Source organism: Helobdella robusta (assembly GCF_000326865.2).
Source record: "Helobdella robusta unplaced genomic scaffold HELROscaffold_48, whole genome shotgun sequence".
Taxonomy (NCBI): domain Eukaryota; kingdom Metazoa; phylum Annelida; class Clitellata; order Rhynchobdellida; family Glossiphoniidae; genus Helobdella; species Helobdella robusta.
Window position 1 is genome coordinate 239,523 of NW_008705215.1, and position 14,359 is coordinate 253,881.

The 14,359-nt window shown below is 28.9% G+C and overlaps 3 protein-coding genes across 3 annotated transcripts; 1 reads left to right on the top strand and 2 right to left on the bottom strand.

Moving 5' to 3' along the window:
* Positions 1–6,041: 6,041 nt before the first annotated feature.
* HELRODRAFT_178435 (hypothetical protein) lies at positions 6,042–7,719 on the top strand (the record flags this gene model as incomplete). Its single annotated transcript, XM_009026544.1, has 3 exons — positions 6,042–6,065; positions 7,234–7,510; positions 7,610–7,719. 3 exons carry the CDS (start codon positions 6,042–6,044, stop codon positions 7,717–7,719), a joined length of 411 nt encoding a protein of 136 aa, XP_009024792.1.
* Positions 7,720–8,038: 319 nt separating this feature from the next.
* On the bottom strand, positions 8,039–8,891 carry HELRODRAFT_178436 (hypothetical protein; the record flags this gene model as incomplete). The annotated part of the gene is made up of 3 exons (XM_009026545.1): positions 8,039–8,204; positions 8,378–8,541; positions 8,778–8,891. 3 exons carry the CDS (start codon positions 8,889–8,891, stop codon positions 8,039–8,041), a joined length of 444 nt encoding a protein of 147 aa, XP_009024793.1.
* A 3,106-nt stretch (positions 8,892–11,997) lies between these two features.
* On the bottom strand, positions 11,998–12,477 carry HELRODRAFT_178437 (hypothetical protein; the record flags this gene model as incomplete). The annotated part of the gene is made up of 1 exon (XM_009026546.1): positions 11,998–12,477. The coding sequence occupies one exon, from the start codon at positions 12,475–12,477 to the stop codon at positions 11,998–12,000; it is 480 nt and encodes a 159-aa protein (XP_009024794.1).
* Between the last annotated feature and the right edge of the window lie 1,882 nt (positions 12,478–14,359).

A 14,359-nucleotide genomic window follows, 5' to 3' on the forward strand; every position in this document is an offset into this window, starting at 1 on the left:
CTTTATTATTATCTGAACTGGACCTGGGATTACGGTAAACAGCCAGTAGTGATACCTCCTCTTTATATTTCAATATTCGAATAACAAGATATTTCTCAAAATTCGCTTTTAAATCAATTACTATAGATGAAATTGTATATTATATATAAATAAATATCCCCCTATAACCCTCATCCATAAAATTTTTTGAATACAACCTATAGCCAGTAATTTGAAATTCACTTATATTATAGTTATTATTACGTATATTCTTTGAATTAATTTCTAAAAATACCCAAACATATGCCTGCCTAGTCCCAGAGTTTACCAAACATCTTATTTTATTACCAATGGATTTAACATTTGAGTAAATTACATCCAAACTACATATAAATTCATCAGCATCATCCCTATTTACATTTAAAATTGAACCTAAACCCTTTTTTTATTTTTACTATACGCATACTCTCTGGCAATCCCCTTACCCTGTTAATATATTCCCCCTGATCATATTTCTGTTTTTCTATTGCCTCAGCAACCAATTTTTTTCTTTCCTCCCTTTGTTCCCTAGATAGGTCTTGAGCAATGCCTATCTTTCTCAAACCTTCACCTAAGAATCTAATTTTACCTAAATTTTCCCTAACAGTTTTTCTTAAGCCTATCATTAAATCTTACTAACTGAGGTCTAGTCTTATTATCCTTGCTATTGCAATTTAGCCTGTAGTATTTACCAATATCACCCTCGTTGACCTGTGAGTCTGACAAAACTGAAAAAATTTGCATAATTATTTTCTTATCTGCGATACGTCTTGTTTCAATACTACTATCTTTTTCCTCACTTAGTCCAAATATTATTATATTATTAGCTCTATCCTCAGCTTCATATTTATTCCTTAATCTATCATTTGTTTTTTCAAGATTTTTACATGCTGACTGAAATTCTTTGTTGACCCCCTCAACTTTTTTTATAAAATTCTCTTCAATAATTTTTACCCATGATTTTGGCATATCATTTTTTAATATACCTATAGTTTCTGTTACTTTTTTTCAATTAATTTTAGGTCTCTAAAAACATTATCATTACCTTTCGATACTTTATTAACTATCTTATCAACTATATTTTATCCTCAAGTTTAGTCCGCCCCTCATTATTTTTACCCACATTATTAATTGTTTTTTCAACCTCTTCAACAAGCTTAACCTGGCCTTCACATAACATATCTCATTTTTTTCTAAATCCATTTGCTTTGACTTGAATTCATTAAAATCAAATTTTAAATTTTCTAGATTTTTAAAACAGTTATTACAGGTCCATATATAATTAGAATGCTCACTAATTTTCCTATGCACTTCCTCCTGAACATTCTCACACTTCCAATGATAAAATAACTTACATATAACACACCGTGGGTTATCCAGTGAGCAAGTTCTGTTACATGAATAGCACTTACAAGACATTATTTACACCACAAATGAAAAAAATATATAAATCAGATAGACAAAACTAGCGAAAATGGCCGGCGTGTATCCTGCATAAGCAGTACCAATTCTCAACCCCTCTAACCAGGTGCACCTATGTTAGTGTATAATAACCGTGAATTCTATCCAAAACTCAAAAAAAAAACCCTTAAAATGTCCAAACGTTATTTTTAACAAAATTACAGATTGAATTAAATTATATGTAACACCTAATATAGGGCTCCCATATGTCCTTTTTTTAAGAGGACAATCCTTTTTTTGCATTGGTGTCCTTTTTAAAATCTGTTCTTCAATTTCTTTAATTTTGTCCTTTTTTTAAAAATGTGTCCTTTTTTTATCCTTTATATACACACACACACATATACATATATCTGAATCTGGCTTTAAATTTTGAAGTTGAATAAAAGAAGTTTTCATTGTTATTAGTATTTACTGAATTTAGATTTTTTGTAAAAATTGTCCTTTTTTTGCGTAAAGTAAATGGGAGCCCTAACCTAATATCGACACCGTAGTAAAATTCCTGCAACTTTTTTATAGTTTATTATATCTTATATTTAATTTTCTAGGTTTTGTTATAATTTATTTCATTTTATCTCATACTATGTTTGACATTTATTTCAATTTATTGTTTCCTTTTCAAACGTTTAATTTATTACCTATTTTCCGTTTTTATACATCAACATTGCTATTACTATTCCATACTGTGACTGATTTTCTCTTATTTACAATTATTCAGGTCAAATATTTTTTTTCATTTCATCTTTTAAGTATTGTTCTTTAGTTTCATTATATTTGTATATGATTGTTTAGGTAATGATTATATGCAATGCTTACATATATAGTGGGGAGTGTGTGTTTGGGGGAGTGTGTGTGTGTATGTATGCATATATTAATTGGACTTAAACATTATAAATTTTGCATATTTTACACACATGCATATATTAATTGGTTTTAAGCATTATAAAATTTTCATATTTTATATATGTTTTAAAAATTGATTCTTTAAAAGTTTAAAAATAAGAAAAAAAATTATTTAATTTACATTTATTTAATCCAACTATGAATTTATGGATTAATTTTTTGAATGTCGGGGATTCCGCTTGGAATGCCCCATTATGTAACAAATTTATTGTTTATTCATAATAAACGAGAATAAATGAATACATTCATTACATTAGTTGAGCGTAATTTTATTTTCATACCACATTTTTTAAATTTATAATTTAATACATTAGGTTTTTTCTCCTTTTATTTAGCAAAAACCATGAGATCAAATAAGCGAGGTTGTGCAGATCACCTTAACTAAAATTGCACAAATTAAGTCAAACAGAATAAAAAAAATACCTAAAATTAACTTAATAAAAATTGTTACGAAAATTTCCATATATAAAATAAACAGATATTCATACAACAGAGTATAACGTGAAAAAATAAAATTAAATCAAACCATTTTAAAAACAATTTCCTTGAGTGAAAGCTTGAATGACCTTATATTGGTTATATTCACTTCATGTAAAGGCAGCTCATTCCATAATTTTATACCACAGACAGCCCAATGCCTGTTATTAGTTACTGTCCTACTTCCCAATAATTTAAACTTGCCATTATATCGACTATTAGTTGTAATTAATTCAAATGTATTGAAATGTTGGTAGTTTTTCATATATAAGACATTGTAGAAAAAAATTAGTGTTTGAAAGATATTTAGTTGCTCTATATTAAAAATTTTGTACAAGGTATATACTGGCTTGGTGTGGTCTAATTAAGATAGTGAAAAACATGTACGTAAGAACTTTTTTTGGGCAAAAGTTAGTTTGTTAATTAAATATTTGGCCGTGCTCCCCCCAAAAATATTTCCATAGGTTAGATATGGAAAAAAGAAGGAATAGTACAACGCTATCATAACTGGCAACTTAGTTTATTGCGTGTTCTATATATTATTCCATTTACTCTATATAATTTTGCTAGGATCATTTCAATATGTTTCGACCATTTCAAATCACTCTGTAACATGATAACCAAGAATTTTATTAAATGAATACGTGATAGGATTACATCACCATTTTTTATAGATAGGTTATTGAACATGACATTGTTGGTTTTTATTTTAGGGCAAAACAAAATGTAACAAGATTTTTTCAGATTTAATGGTAATTTATTATTTCTAAAAAAATCATAGTATCAATCAAATTGCTTATTCATGAGACGAAACAAATTAACAGGATTACTGTCTGTCAAAAATATATTGGTATCGTCTGCAAAAAAGAAGTGTATTACGATGGCTAGAAACTAAAAGATATCATTTATAAACAGGATGAATAGCAACGGGCCTAATATCGACCCTTGAGGGACTCCAGTACGAATATTACATAATGAAGATTTCACGTTGTCAATAGATACATATTGTTTACGATCTGCTAAATAAGACCTAAACCAAGCAAGTGTGATACCACGACATACATTTACAGACAGCTTGGATAGCAAAATTTCGTGGTCTATGACATCGAAAGCCTTACTTAAATCCACAAAAATGCTCAATGTAAATTGTTTGGATTCAAAGCCCTTAATTAAGGAACCATAGAGTTCAGCAATTGCCAGTTCAGTTGATGCTTTGGGGACAAATCCAAATTGGTTTTTATTAATTACATTAAATTCTTTCAAATAATCCCAAAACCTTAGAAAAATTAATTTTTCAAAAATCTTGGAGAAAACAGGGAGTATTGAAATTGGTCTGTAGTTGACAAATTGTTTGGGATATCCATTTTTAAAAATGGGTAAAACTTTTGCCAATTTCAAACTACTTGGGAATATTCCTACCTTAATAGATTTATTGAAGATCTCAGAAAGTGGATAAGCTAAGAATTGAATTGTTTGTTAGAGAATTTTGGTCGATAGATAATTTATATCCAAACTATTATTACATTTTAACTTATCTACTATTGAAATTATCTCAACAGGTGATGTAACAGAGAAATGTAAGGATCGAAAATTATAGTCAACTTTGGGGACATAATTGGTTGCAGTTGATTCAGATACATTGTTGTAACTGCTATTCAATTTGTACCCTTGATTAATGAAAAAATGATTAATGTCGTTTACTATATTTAAATGATTTTCTGAATCTTCATTTACTATAAGTTGATTAGTATTACTTTTAGTACATCTAATAATGTTATTTAATACACTCCATTTTTCTTTGAAGTTTTTGGAATTATTAATTTTGTTATTAAAAAACATTTCTGTTGTAATTTTTTAATTTTCGTGAAATAATTATTATAATGTGTGTATATTATTTTATTTTTTAAGGTAGAATTTAATAAATATATTTTATAGAGATTGTTTTTATGAGTTGAACAGTTATATAGCTCTATATTCATCCAGGATTTCCTAAATCTATCTTTACAACAGAGAACTGGACGGGACAGACAGCATCCACACAATCTAAATATGCCTTTAATAAAATGTCAAAATCAGTATTCAGGTCAGACGTAACAGAAATTTCTGGCCATGTTATATTAGATAAATGATCTTCTAAAATTTTCAATTTTACAGAGTTCAGGGGCCTGAACTTGGATCAGTGACATTTGTTAGTCTTTATATGGCCAGTTAAAATTTTAGATATAAAAATAGGTAGATGATCACTCATGTCTTACAAAAGATACCTTTAAGAAAAAATGAGCTACAATTGGTAAAAATATTGTCAATTATAGAAGAGCACTTGGCAGTGACTCTAGTGGGTTGATTTATTATTGGATATAAACTATAGGAAGCCAAAGAATTTAATAGTAAAAGTTTGGGCAATATTGTTACTGGCAACATTACCATTAAATTCACCAAGTATATATAAACTAGAATTGCATTTTGACTTTAAGGTATTATTTAATAAATCATTCAATGATTCTATAAATTGTTTTAGGTTGATATTTAGTGGCTTATATACACAGATAAAATAAATGATAGTGTTTTTTAACTTGGTTTTTATACCTGACCAATCAAAGAATTCATTTTGGTATAAGTTATTAACATTAAGATTTTCATAAATAATATTACTGATAAAATAAATGATAGTGTTTTTTAACTTGGTTTTTATACCTGACCAATCAAAGAATTCATTTTGGTATAAGTTATTAACATTAAGATTTTCATAAATAATATTACTGGAAACTAAAAATCCAGTACCACCACCCTTTTTATGTATTCTATTATTGCATATAAAATTATATTCAGAAAAATTGTTTAGATAAATCATTCATATTAATATAGTTTCACTCAAGACTACAACCTTAGAATGAAAGTAGATACTATTTAAAAACATGGAAACTTCATTTATATGAGCCAACAAATTACGACAGTTAATATGTAAAATTGTTAGGTAATTAATATTATCACTAATTTGAAATATGTTATTAAACTCAGAAACAGTATAATATTTAGATGCCAAATTTACATAATTAAAATCAATATTCAAATAAACATCAATATCATGAAAACTGTTTAATATAGTATTATGATCATTATACTGATAGTTTAATATAATTATTCACATCATTCATATTAAGGTTCTTATCATCATCCACATTGACATGACTAACATCATTCATAATAAGGTTTGTATCATCATTCATATCAACAGACTTATCATCATATAAATTAAAATTAATAACACTTACATCATCATTTATATTATCATTTACATTAAAATTAATATCATCATTCACATAAGCAATTATGTCATCGTTTACATAATAATTAGAATTATCATACTTACCAACATAACATAAAATAACATAAACAGAGAATAGAGAGGCACGAACTGACGTTTCTATGCCTCCAGCAAATGAAAAGCTTCCACTGTACTTTAAAAATAATAAAATAAATAAATGAAGTAAAATAAAATACAGTTGGATGAAAATACAGATTGTTAATGATAAATGTCTGTGTATACATATATATATGTACATACATACACATATATACACACACTCACACTATCACGCATTAGCCCACACACACACACACATTATCCACAAAGATGTCAAAGATAATATAAATATATAAACTATGACGTTGTGCCAAGCGATGATCTCCAGTTGAACATCATGTCCGTAGAATTCATATGTCGATCCAACTTCATTTTAAATGTTTCAACATTCATGCCATTATTCTCATTATTCTCATTAATAGCATCACTCAAAACAGAATTCATCACAGACATAACCTGATCATTCATATCTATCATGCCATCATCATCACCAACCATGCCATCATCATTAACCATGCCATCATCATCATTCATATCAGCCATCAAATCATGATCAGCCATACCATTATCATCACACATCAAGTCCACATTACCAACATTTAAGAGGCATTTATTTACCGAGTTAACATCATCATCATGCATTACCATAGGCGCCGACTCCATGGGGCTTGGAGGGGCTCGAGCCCCCCTAATATTTATTCCTTCGGGCCAGCAACAATGCTGAGCCCCCCAATATTTTGTCATAGAAATTTAATATTTTTTTTATATATAATTTTAAATATTTTCTAAACTTTACATACAATTTTCATATTTAGTCCTTGAGATTTGTATACCTTAATTTAAGCAAATAAGACACAGAATTCAATGACTTTTGGCATGAAGTAACTTTGAAAGCTGCCAAAAATAATACAGAAGCACCATCATTGGCGTGCGTAAGACGTGCCCCCCAAAAATGGACGAAGGTGGACAATCTTATAAACTCCTTCTTTTAAAATACTTCTTCTGATCCGAAGGAGTATTTCAAAAGATTTTATATTCAAGCCGTGGATGCCGCACTTGAATTTCTGAAAACAAGATTCAAGTCCGAAGGATTTCTTTTTGCACAAAACGTTAAAAACTCAGATCTTAATGCTTTGAATTTGCAGGATCAGGATGTAAAAGTTTTAAAGCTTTTAAAATATTACGAAAATGATACAAATGTAGATCGCCTTATTCTACATCTGAAAATGTTTCGAGACCTCATCTGCCATGGTTGTAGTAATTCAAAAGGAAATCCAAATTATGCAAAATGTTATTGATCTGATGAAATGCAAATCTATGCGAAAAATGTTTTTGGAAATTTTCAATGTTTAATGCTTTTTTTGACATCACCTGTAACAACTTGCACAGCAGAGAGAAGTTTCTCAGCCTTATGCAGTCTAAAAACGAATCTGCGATCCACAATGGGACAGGAGAAGCTGAACCACGAGGAGCGATACTGCATTGCTACTGAACCTTAACTGAGTTAATTGACGTTAAACAATTATGCAATGATTTACGATTAAAAACATTTGCATTGTTTTAATTTCATTTGGATGTTTTATTTCATTAATTTCTATATTTATATATGTTTGAAACACACACACACACACACATATATATATATACATATATATATATATATGTATGTATATATATATATATGTATATATATATATGTATATATAACTATAATGAAACGGTATAATCATATGGTATAATATATCATTTGGTGGTCCTGGCCCGGGCCCCCCCAATATCTTGGACAAGTTGGCGCCTCTTTGCATTACACATTTAAATTCACTTGGCCCACTTAGTCAAATTACTGGTATCCTGAGAGTGGGATTCTTGAGTAGTTTCTTTAATTTGGTCACCATTTGATGTCGGAGGCTTGGGCGAAGTGAAAGTCCATTCACATATGTACGTGTTTTCACCCCAAATTTCAGGGTTTAGGATGGAATTGCTGCTGTTGTTAATATCAACACAAATTCTGAAATCCTTGCCATTTTTTGATTTCGCCTCAAAACAACTTGTTTTAATCTTATTAGCTTTTAGGTAATCTGTTAAATCATCAACAACGACTGTGTTGTCTAAGTTGCTAACAAAGAAAACTTTCTTCTTTATGATTGCTATGCTGACTTTTGGCACGCTTCACTAATGTTGGTACCTTTAATTTTTTTAGGAACTTTGACTTTATTTTCAAACGCTGGTGGATTCATTAAGTGTTGAAGAGGTGTCGTAGGTTGAGCTGCCAACAGATGCGTTGATTGACGAGTTAATGTCTCAGGCTGAAGCGAACGCGGCTGAGAGGATCAATGCGAAACGATGTCAAATAGATTTTAAACGGCCGCTCAGAATGATGATGCTGAGATGTCTGGCTTAACAGAGGAGGTGCAAGCCTAGGTAGCAAGCGTGGACTTAGAACTTCTAACGGCTGTGTACGTTCTTGTGTAGTTTTTTTTGCTACACACGAATAGGTGGTTAGCTGTTTCTGTAGTGCTTCAGTGACTGACAGGAACTGTTGTTTTATCTCAGTAACCTCATGTTGAATTTTGTCAATTCTGTCAATTTTGGTGCTGAACCCAACCTCAGGTTTGGAGAATTTCAAATAGCCGGGAATTTTCTTCAAATCAGCAGCAACATAAACGGGCATTTTACTTTTTTTTAAATTCCATTTATTCACAAAAAAAAGTGAAAGAGTCAGCCTAGCAACAAATGCTTTTCTAGGGTTGACTCCCATAAAACAAGAAATAACAAAGTAAGTAATCCAAAAAAAAAAACACAATAACATAAATGAGTAAAATCTTTTAAATTCTTCAATGTTCTTAAATTTTCATGAACAAACTTAGAAATAAAACATTGATACATTTAAACATAAAAAAATGAATAAAATCAAAAATAAAATATTAATACATTTAACTTAAACAATTTAAAAAAAGTTCTCAACTTCTTTTTGAATTCTGTTAGATTATTAATTAATCTTAAATATTGTGGCATATTATTCCATTTATAAGGTGCATAATAACAAAAGTTCCTGGGTGTTATTTTATTTAAATTCATTAATGGCTTATTGTATTAGTATTATTAGTTCTGTCAATCCTCGGGTTTGCTATAAATTTAATCGTATTAATTATTATTATATCAGTTGTAGATGTTATATTGTTGATAATTTTAAATGTTAATAAAGATGATTTATAAGAATTTATTTCAAAAATTGATAAAATATTATTATTATTAAATATATTGTAATCGGAGTGATTATAATCGATTTTAAATAGAAAATTAATTATCTTTTTTTGTGCGCTAAATAATTTGTTAAGTGTTGAAATGTTTGTATTACCCCATATTAGGTTACCATAGTAAAAATGACTAAAAATTATCGATTGGTAAAGTGGTCTTTTAGTATTATTATTTAAAAAAATTTTAATTCTTATCATTAGGCCAAAAATAATATTAATTTTTGTTAAAATTAGTTCGATATGATCAATAAAGTTAAATTTATTGTCGATGCATACACCCAGAAGTTTAAAGCTATCAATTTTTGTTATGGCTTATGCTCTGTTCATTATTTTCCTCGGTGTTCAATTTTAATTTTTAAAATTATGTTATGCATAGGTGTATTTCTTTTATTTGGAACAATCATGAATTTTGTTTTTTTTTAAGTTGACAGAGAGTTTATTTAATTTAGACCACTTTTCAATTTTAGAGAGAAATGTTTCAGTTTTGTGAATTAAATCAGGTATGTTATTTGAATTTGCGCACATAGTGCAGTCATCTGCATAGATGATTAGATCTATATCTGAGTTAAGATATACATTAACTATGTCATTTATGTATATATTGAAAAGAAGTAGTCCAAGGACACTACCTTGTGGAACTCCACTTAAAATTGGTAGTTTGTTAGAGTTTTTATTTTTTATTGTAACATATTGTAAACGGTTTTTTATATTTGTTTTTATAAGATTTAGTGGTAAGCTCCTAATTCCATAGTGCTCTAATTTATATAATAAAATGTCATGTTGGATTGAATCAAATGCTTTTAAGAAGTCTATAAATAAGTTGTGTAGGTCTTTACTAACATTTTGAATGACGTTGTTATGGTGTTTTAATAGGGCCATTTCTGTGGATAAACCAGAGCGAAACCCAAATTGTTGTTCAGTAATAATTTTATGTTGTTTTAAAAAAGATTCAAATCTTTTTTTAATAATTTTTTCATACATTTTAGAAAAAATTGGTACTAGACTAATTGGTCTATAATTTGATATTTCCGTTTTTGACCCAGATTTGTGGATAGGGATAATTTTTGAAATTTTTAAGAGGTCAGGAAAAATACCAAAATTCATTGATTTATTGAAAAGGAATGTTAAGATATTACATATAGATTGTAATATAAATTTAATGATTTTGTTTGAAATATTAAAATTGTCCATACTTTTTGAGTTGGAAAAGGAAGAAGCTATCATATATATTTCAGTTTCATTTGTTGAGTTAAGGAAACATGAAGAGGGGTTTGGTTTATTTATATAGTTTTTCAAGTTTGGATCAAATGGTGTTGGCTTACTAAAGATACTGGTAAAATATTTGTTAAATGAATTAGCAATATCTTGATGATCATCTGTTATTTGATTATTTAAAACTATTGTAGAAATATATGAATTTTTTTCTTTATTCATTAGTGTGCTTATATATCTTTCCAAGTATTTTTTATATTATGGATATTGTTTTTAAAAGAGTTTTCATAGTGTTTTTTAGGCAATTTTTCTTGTATTGTTGACTAAATTACGATATGTTTTATAATTGTTTTCATTATTTTCTGATTTAATTTTTTTTAATTTATGAAAAAGTCTGTTTTTTTTCTTAATCATTAGTTTGATTTCTTGAGTGATCCAGGGTTGGGATTGTTTTGTTTTTTTACATTTTTTTGTGGTCAAGGGACAGCTTTCTTTTATACATTTATTTAATGAGTCCACGAATATGTTAAGAGCATCATTACAGCAGTCAGCAGAGTAAACATTGGACCAGTTCTGATTATTTAAAGATTTAGTTGAAGCAAATAAATTTTTTCGAAAAGTTGATGAAGGATATATTTTTATTAAAATGTTTTTCAATTTTGCAGGATTGGGAGAGAAAAATAGGATAGTGGTAAGGTATATCAGAGAGGATTGTGCCGCTATAGAAACTTTGAAGATTATTTGAAAAAATATTATCAAGTGTGGTCTCAGTTTTGTCTGTGCTTCTTGTGGTAATATTTATTGTAGGAAAAATTGAAAAAGATGATAGCAAATCAAGAAGGGTTTTAGCTGTTGGGTTATAGATTTGTAAATTGATGTTTAGATCGCCCATGATATAGATGACTTTATTTACTTTTGAAATTTCACTTATAAGGATATTGAGATTATTAAAGAATATTTCGATGTTAGAATTAGGAGGTCTATAAATATCAATAATTAGTATGTTCTTATGTTTATTTAATATTTCAATCATATCTATTTCAAAATCTAATAATAATAATATCATATCTAATAATTTCATTATCGTTAATTTTTCTATGGATAAATTTTATACTATTTTTTATATAGAAGGCAATTCCCCCTCCTATCTTTGACGTTCTGCTTACTGCTAGCATATTATAGTTTGGGATTGAGGCAAATGTTGCATTTTCAGGTTTAAGCCATGTTTCGGTGAATGAAATTATATCAAAATTTGTTTTAATTTCATCTATTAATGTTAAAATATTATCTAGTTTATTAATTATGCTTCTACAATTGAAATTGAGTGTTGTTGGTATTGTTAAGTTCACTTTTATGAACTCGAGGAGCTGCGTTCAGCATGCTGCATAGATAAAGTTGCTGATTGTGCAGCATATTGCATATGTTGCTTTTGATTTCATTGAAGTTAAATTTAAGAATAGAGTCGTTATTAGGTACCCGTAAGTTAGAGCTAACGTATGTGGGAAGCTCTGTTGATAATTTTTTTTCGCGGACTAGCCCTAAATAGCGAATGGTTTTGCGTAGTTTGTCTCTTTTGTCTTTCTTTTTAGGACCACGTGGTGTATCGAAGTTAACATCAATCTTTAGGAGATTGACGTCGTGTTTGATCAGTTTGAGGGCAGCCGAGATTTCTTCCGAGCTATAGAAGTCGGACGCATTATTAATAAATATATCATTATTCAAAAACTCGTAATTATTTGATAAATAGCACAAAACTTCGTTAATCGTTAAATTCTGTTTACACGCCATGATGTATTATTCTATTAATATATATTCTTAAAAACATTATGTCTATTACCAACATAATTTTTAAGAGTAGATCAATTTCACAATGTTGTTTGGCTAAGGAGAATATACAAAAATTTAATCAAGTTGCTGTAAAAAATTTTTTACGATGCAATATTGTCAATTCATATTTAAAAACATGAATAAACAATTTGGTTTCTAAAAATAGCATCAATTTTTAATTAGTCTTTGTTTTTGGTCACCAAAAATAATTAGAGCTAACTTTAATGTTTGTTAAAATCTTTAGAAACAATTATTATTATACAATGTATAATAACTTATAATGTAATATATAATATATATACAATGTATTATAATGTAAAATTTAGTATTAAAAATGTACACTCATGTATAATATACATGAATGTACATTTTCAAAATTAATTAACCCGCAGATGGTGATATTTAAATATTTTAATTTCAGAGCAAATGAGCTGTTGGACCAAGACTCATTTGATGAATTATCCAGGTCTCTCACAAGTGGCTTTTTTTGACTTGCAACGTTTTCTCTTACACTGCCTTAGTTTGTATGAATGCAACATCGTCGATTTCAATCCTGATGTCAAGCCACCTTGCTTTGTGCAAAAGATTCCAGGGCCCGTTATAATGGAATATTTGGTCGAAAATTTGTATAACGATAACTTCATTTTGAATAGAACTTGTTTGGCATCACAACCGCGTTTGGTGTCGCCTAATAGTGGTAGGTTCAATTAACGTTTATATTTTGTTGTTCAAAAGATTTAATGTTTTCGGTTTTTGTAACTTCTTACAATATTCTGTCAAACCTTCAAAACGTAAAATATATATTTAAATTACAAAATTATGAATGAATTATCCGAAAAATATTATAAATCAATAAATAAAAACTTAAACTACTTGAATGTGGGAACTTAAAAGAAAGGATTGTTTTATTAAGCTTTGGCGTATTTTCTACAAAAACATAACACTACAATAAGTTTTTAGTAGTTTCTGTTTTTCACGCAGCTTTTCACAAATACTTATTTGTCTGTACATAACTGTTGTGATGAGTATGTGTGTTTGAGCTAGAATGGAACCTCTACCTCTTTTTTAAGTTTTAGGTGTATGTATTGGTTCACCGACAAAAGAGCGCACGACGAAATAGCGCTCGACTAAATTGCGCCAACAAAGCATGTTTGTACTGAACAGTTTTTTTTATTTTGGTATACTCTTGTTCTTTGCCGAAGTGATCAATAAGCTTGTAAGCGTTCGAATGGTAACAATCAACAGAATGCTAAAATGCATGATGCCACCCCTCAACTGAGTTATTTGTTGGCGGCAGATATATTTGCACCCGATTGCAAACATTTCAAAATGTCACTGGAAATTTTGGTGTCTTTTGGTGATTTCGTCTTTTGCGACCAATATAATTATCTTCCCAATATTTGTACATTTTTTCAACAACATCGGGGCAAGCTTCACTTAGATTTTCAAATGCAGTGATGACATTCTCAGGTGGAAAAAATGAAAGATTTAACAGCATTTTCACAAATAACCGTACGTATTCATCTTCTCTACATGCAATAGTAAAATTTTCTTTTTGCACTTTACGCCAGAGGCATTTTCCTTGTTAGAATAAACAACCGACTTGTTGGGAAGTTGAAAATACGGTGCTTATTGCATTCTGACTAGCCTCTTCAAATCCATCATAACACTTTGTGGAGCAAGCGTTGGTTTTTTAAAAACTCTAACATACTCTTCTTCATGTTTTGACGGAAGGATTGCATAAATAAATGGTACATCCCTGTGATCAATAAGTGCATGCACTATGAACTTGAACACTCACAAAAATAGCTGAGGTGCAACTTTGAATCTTTCATCAACGAAC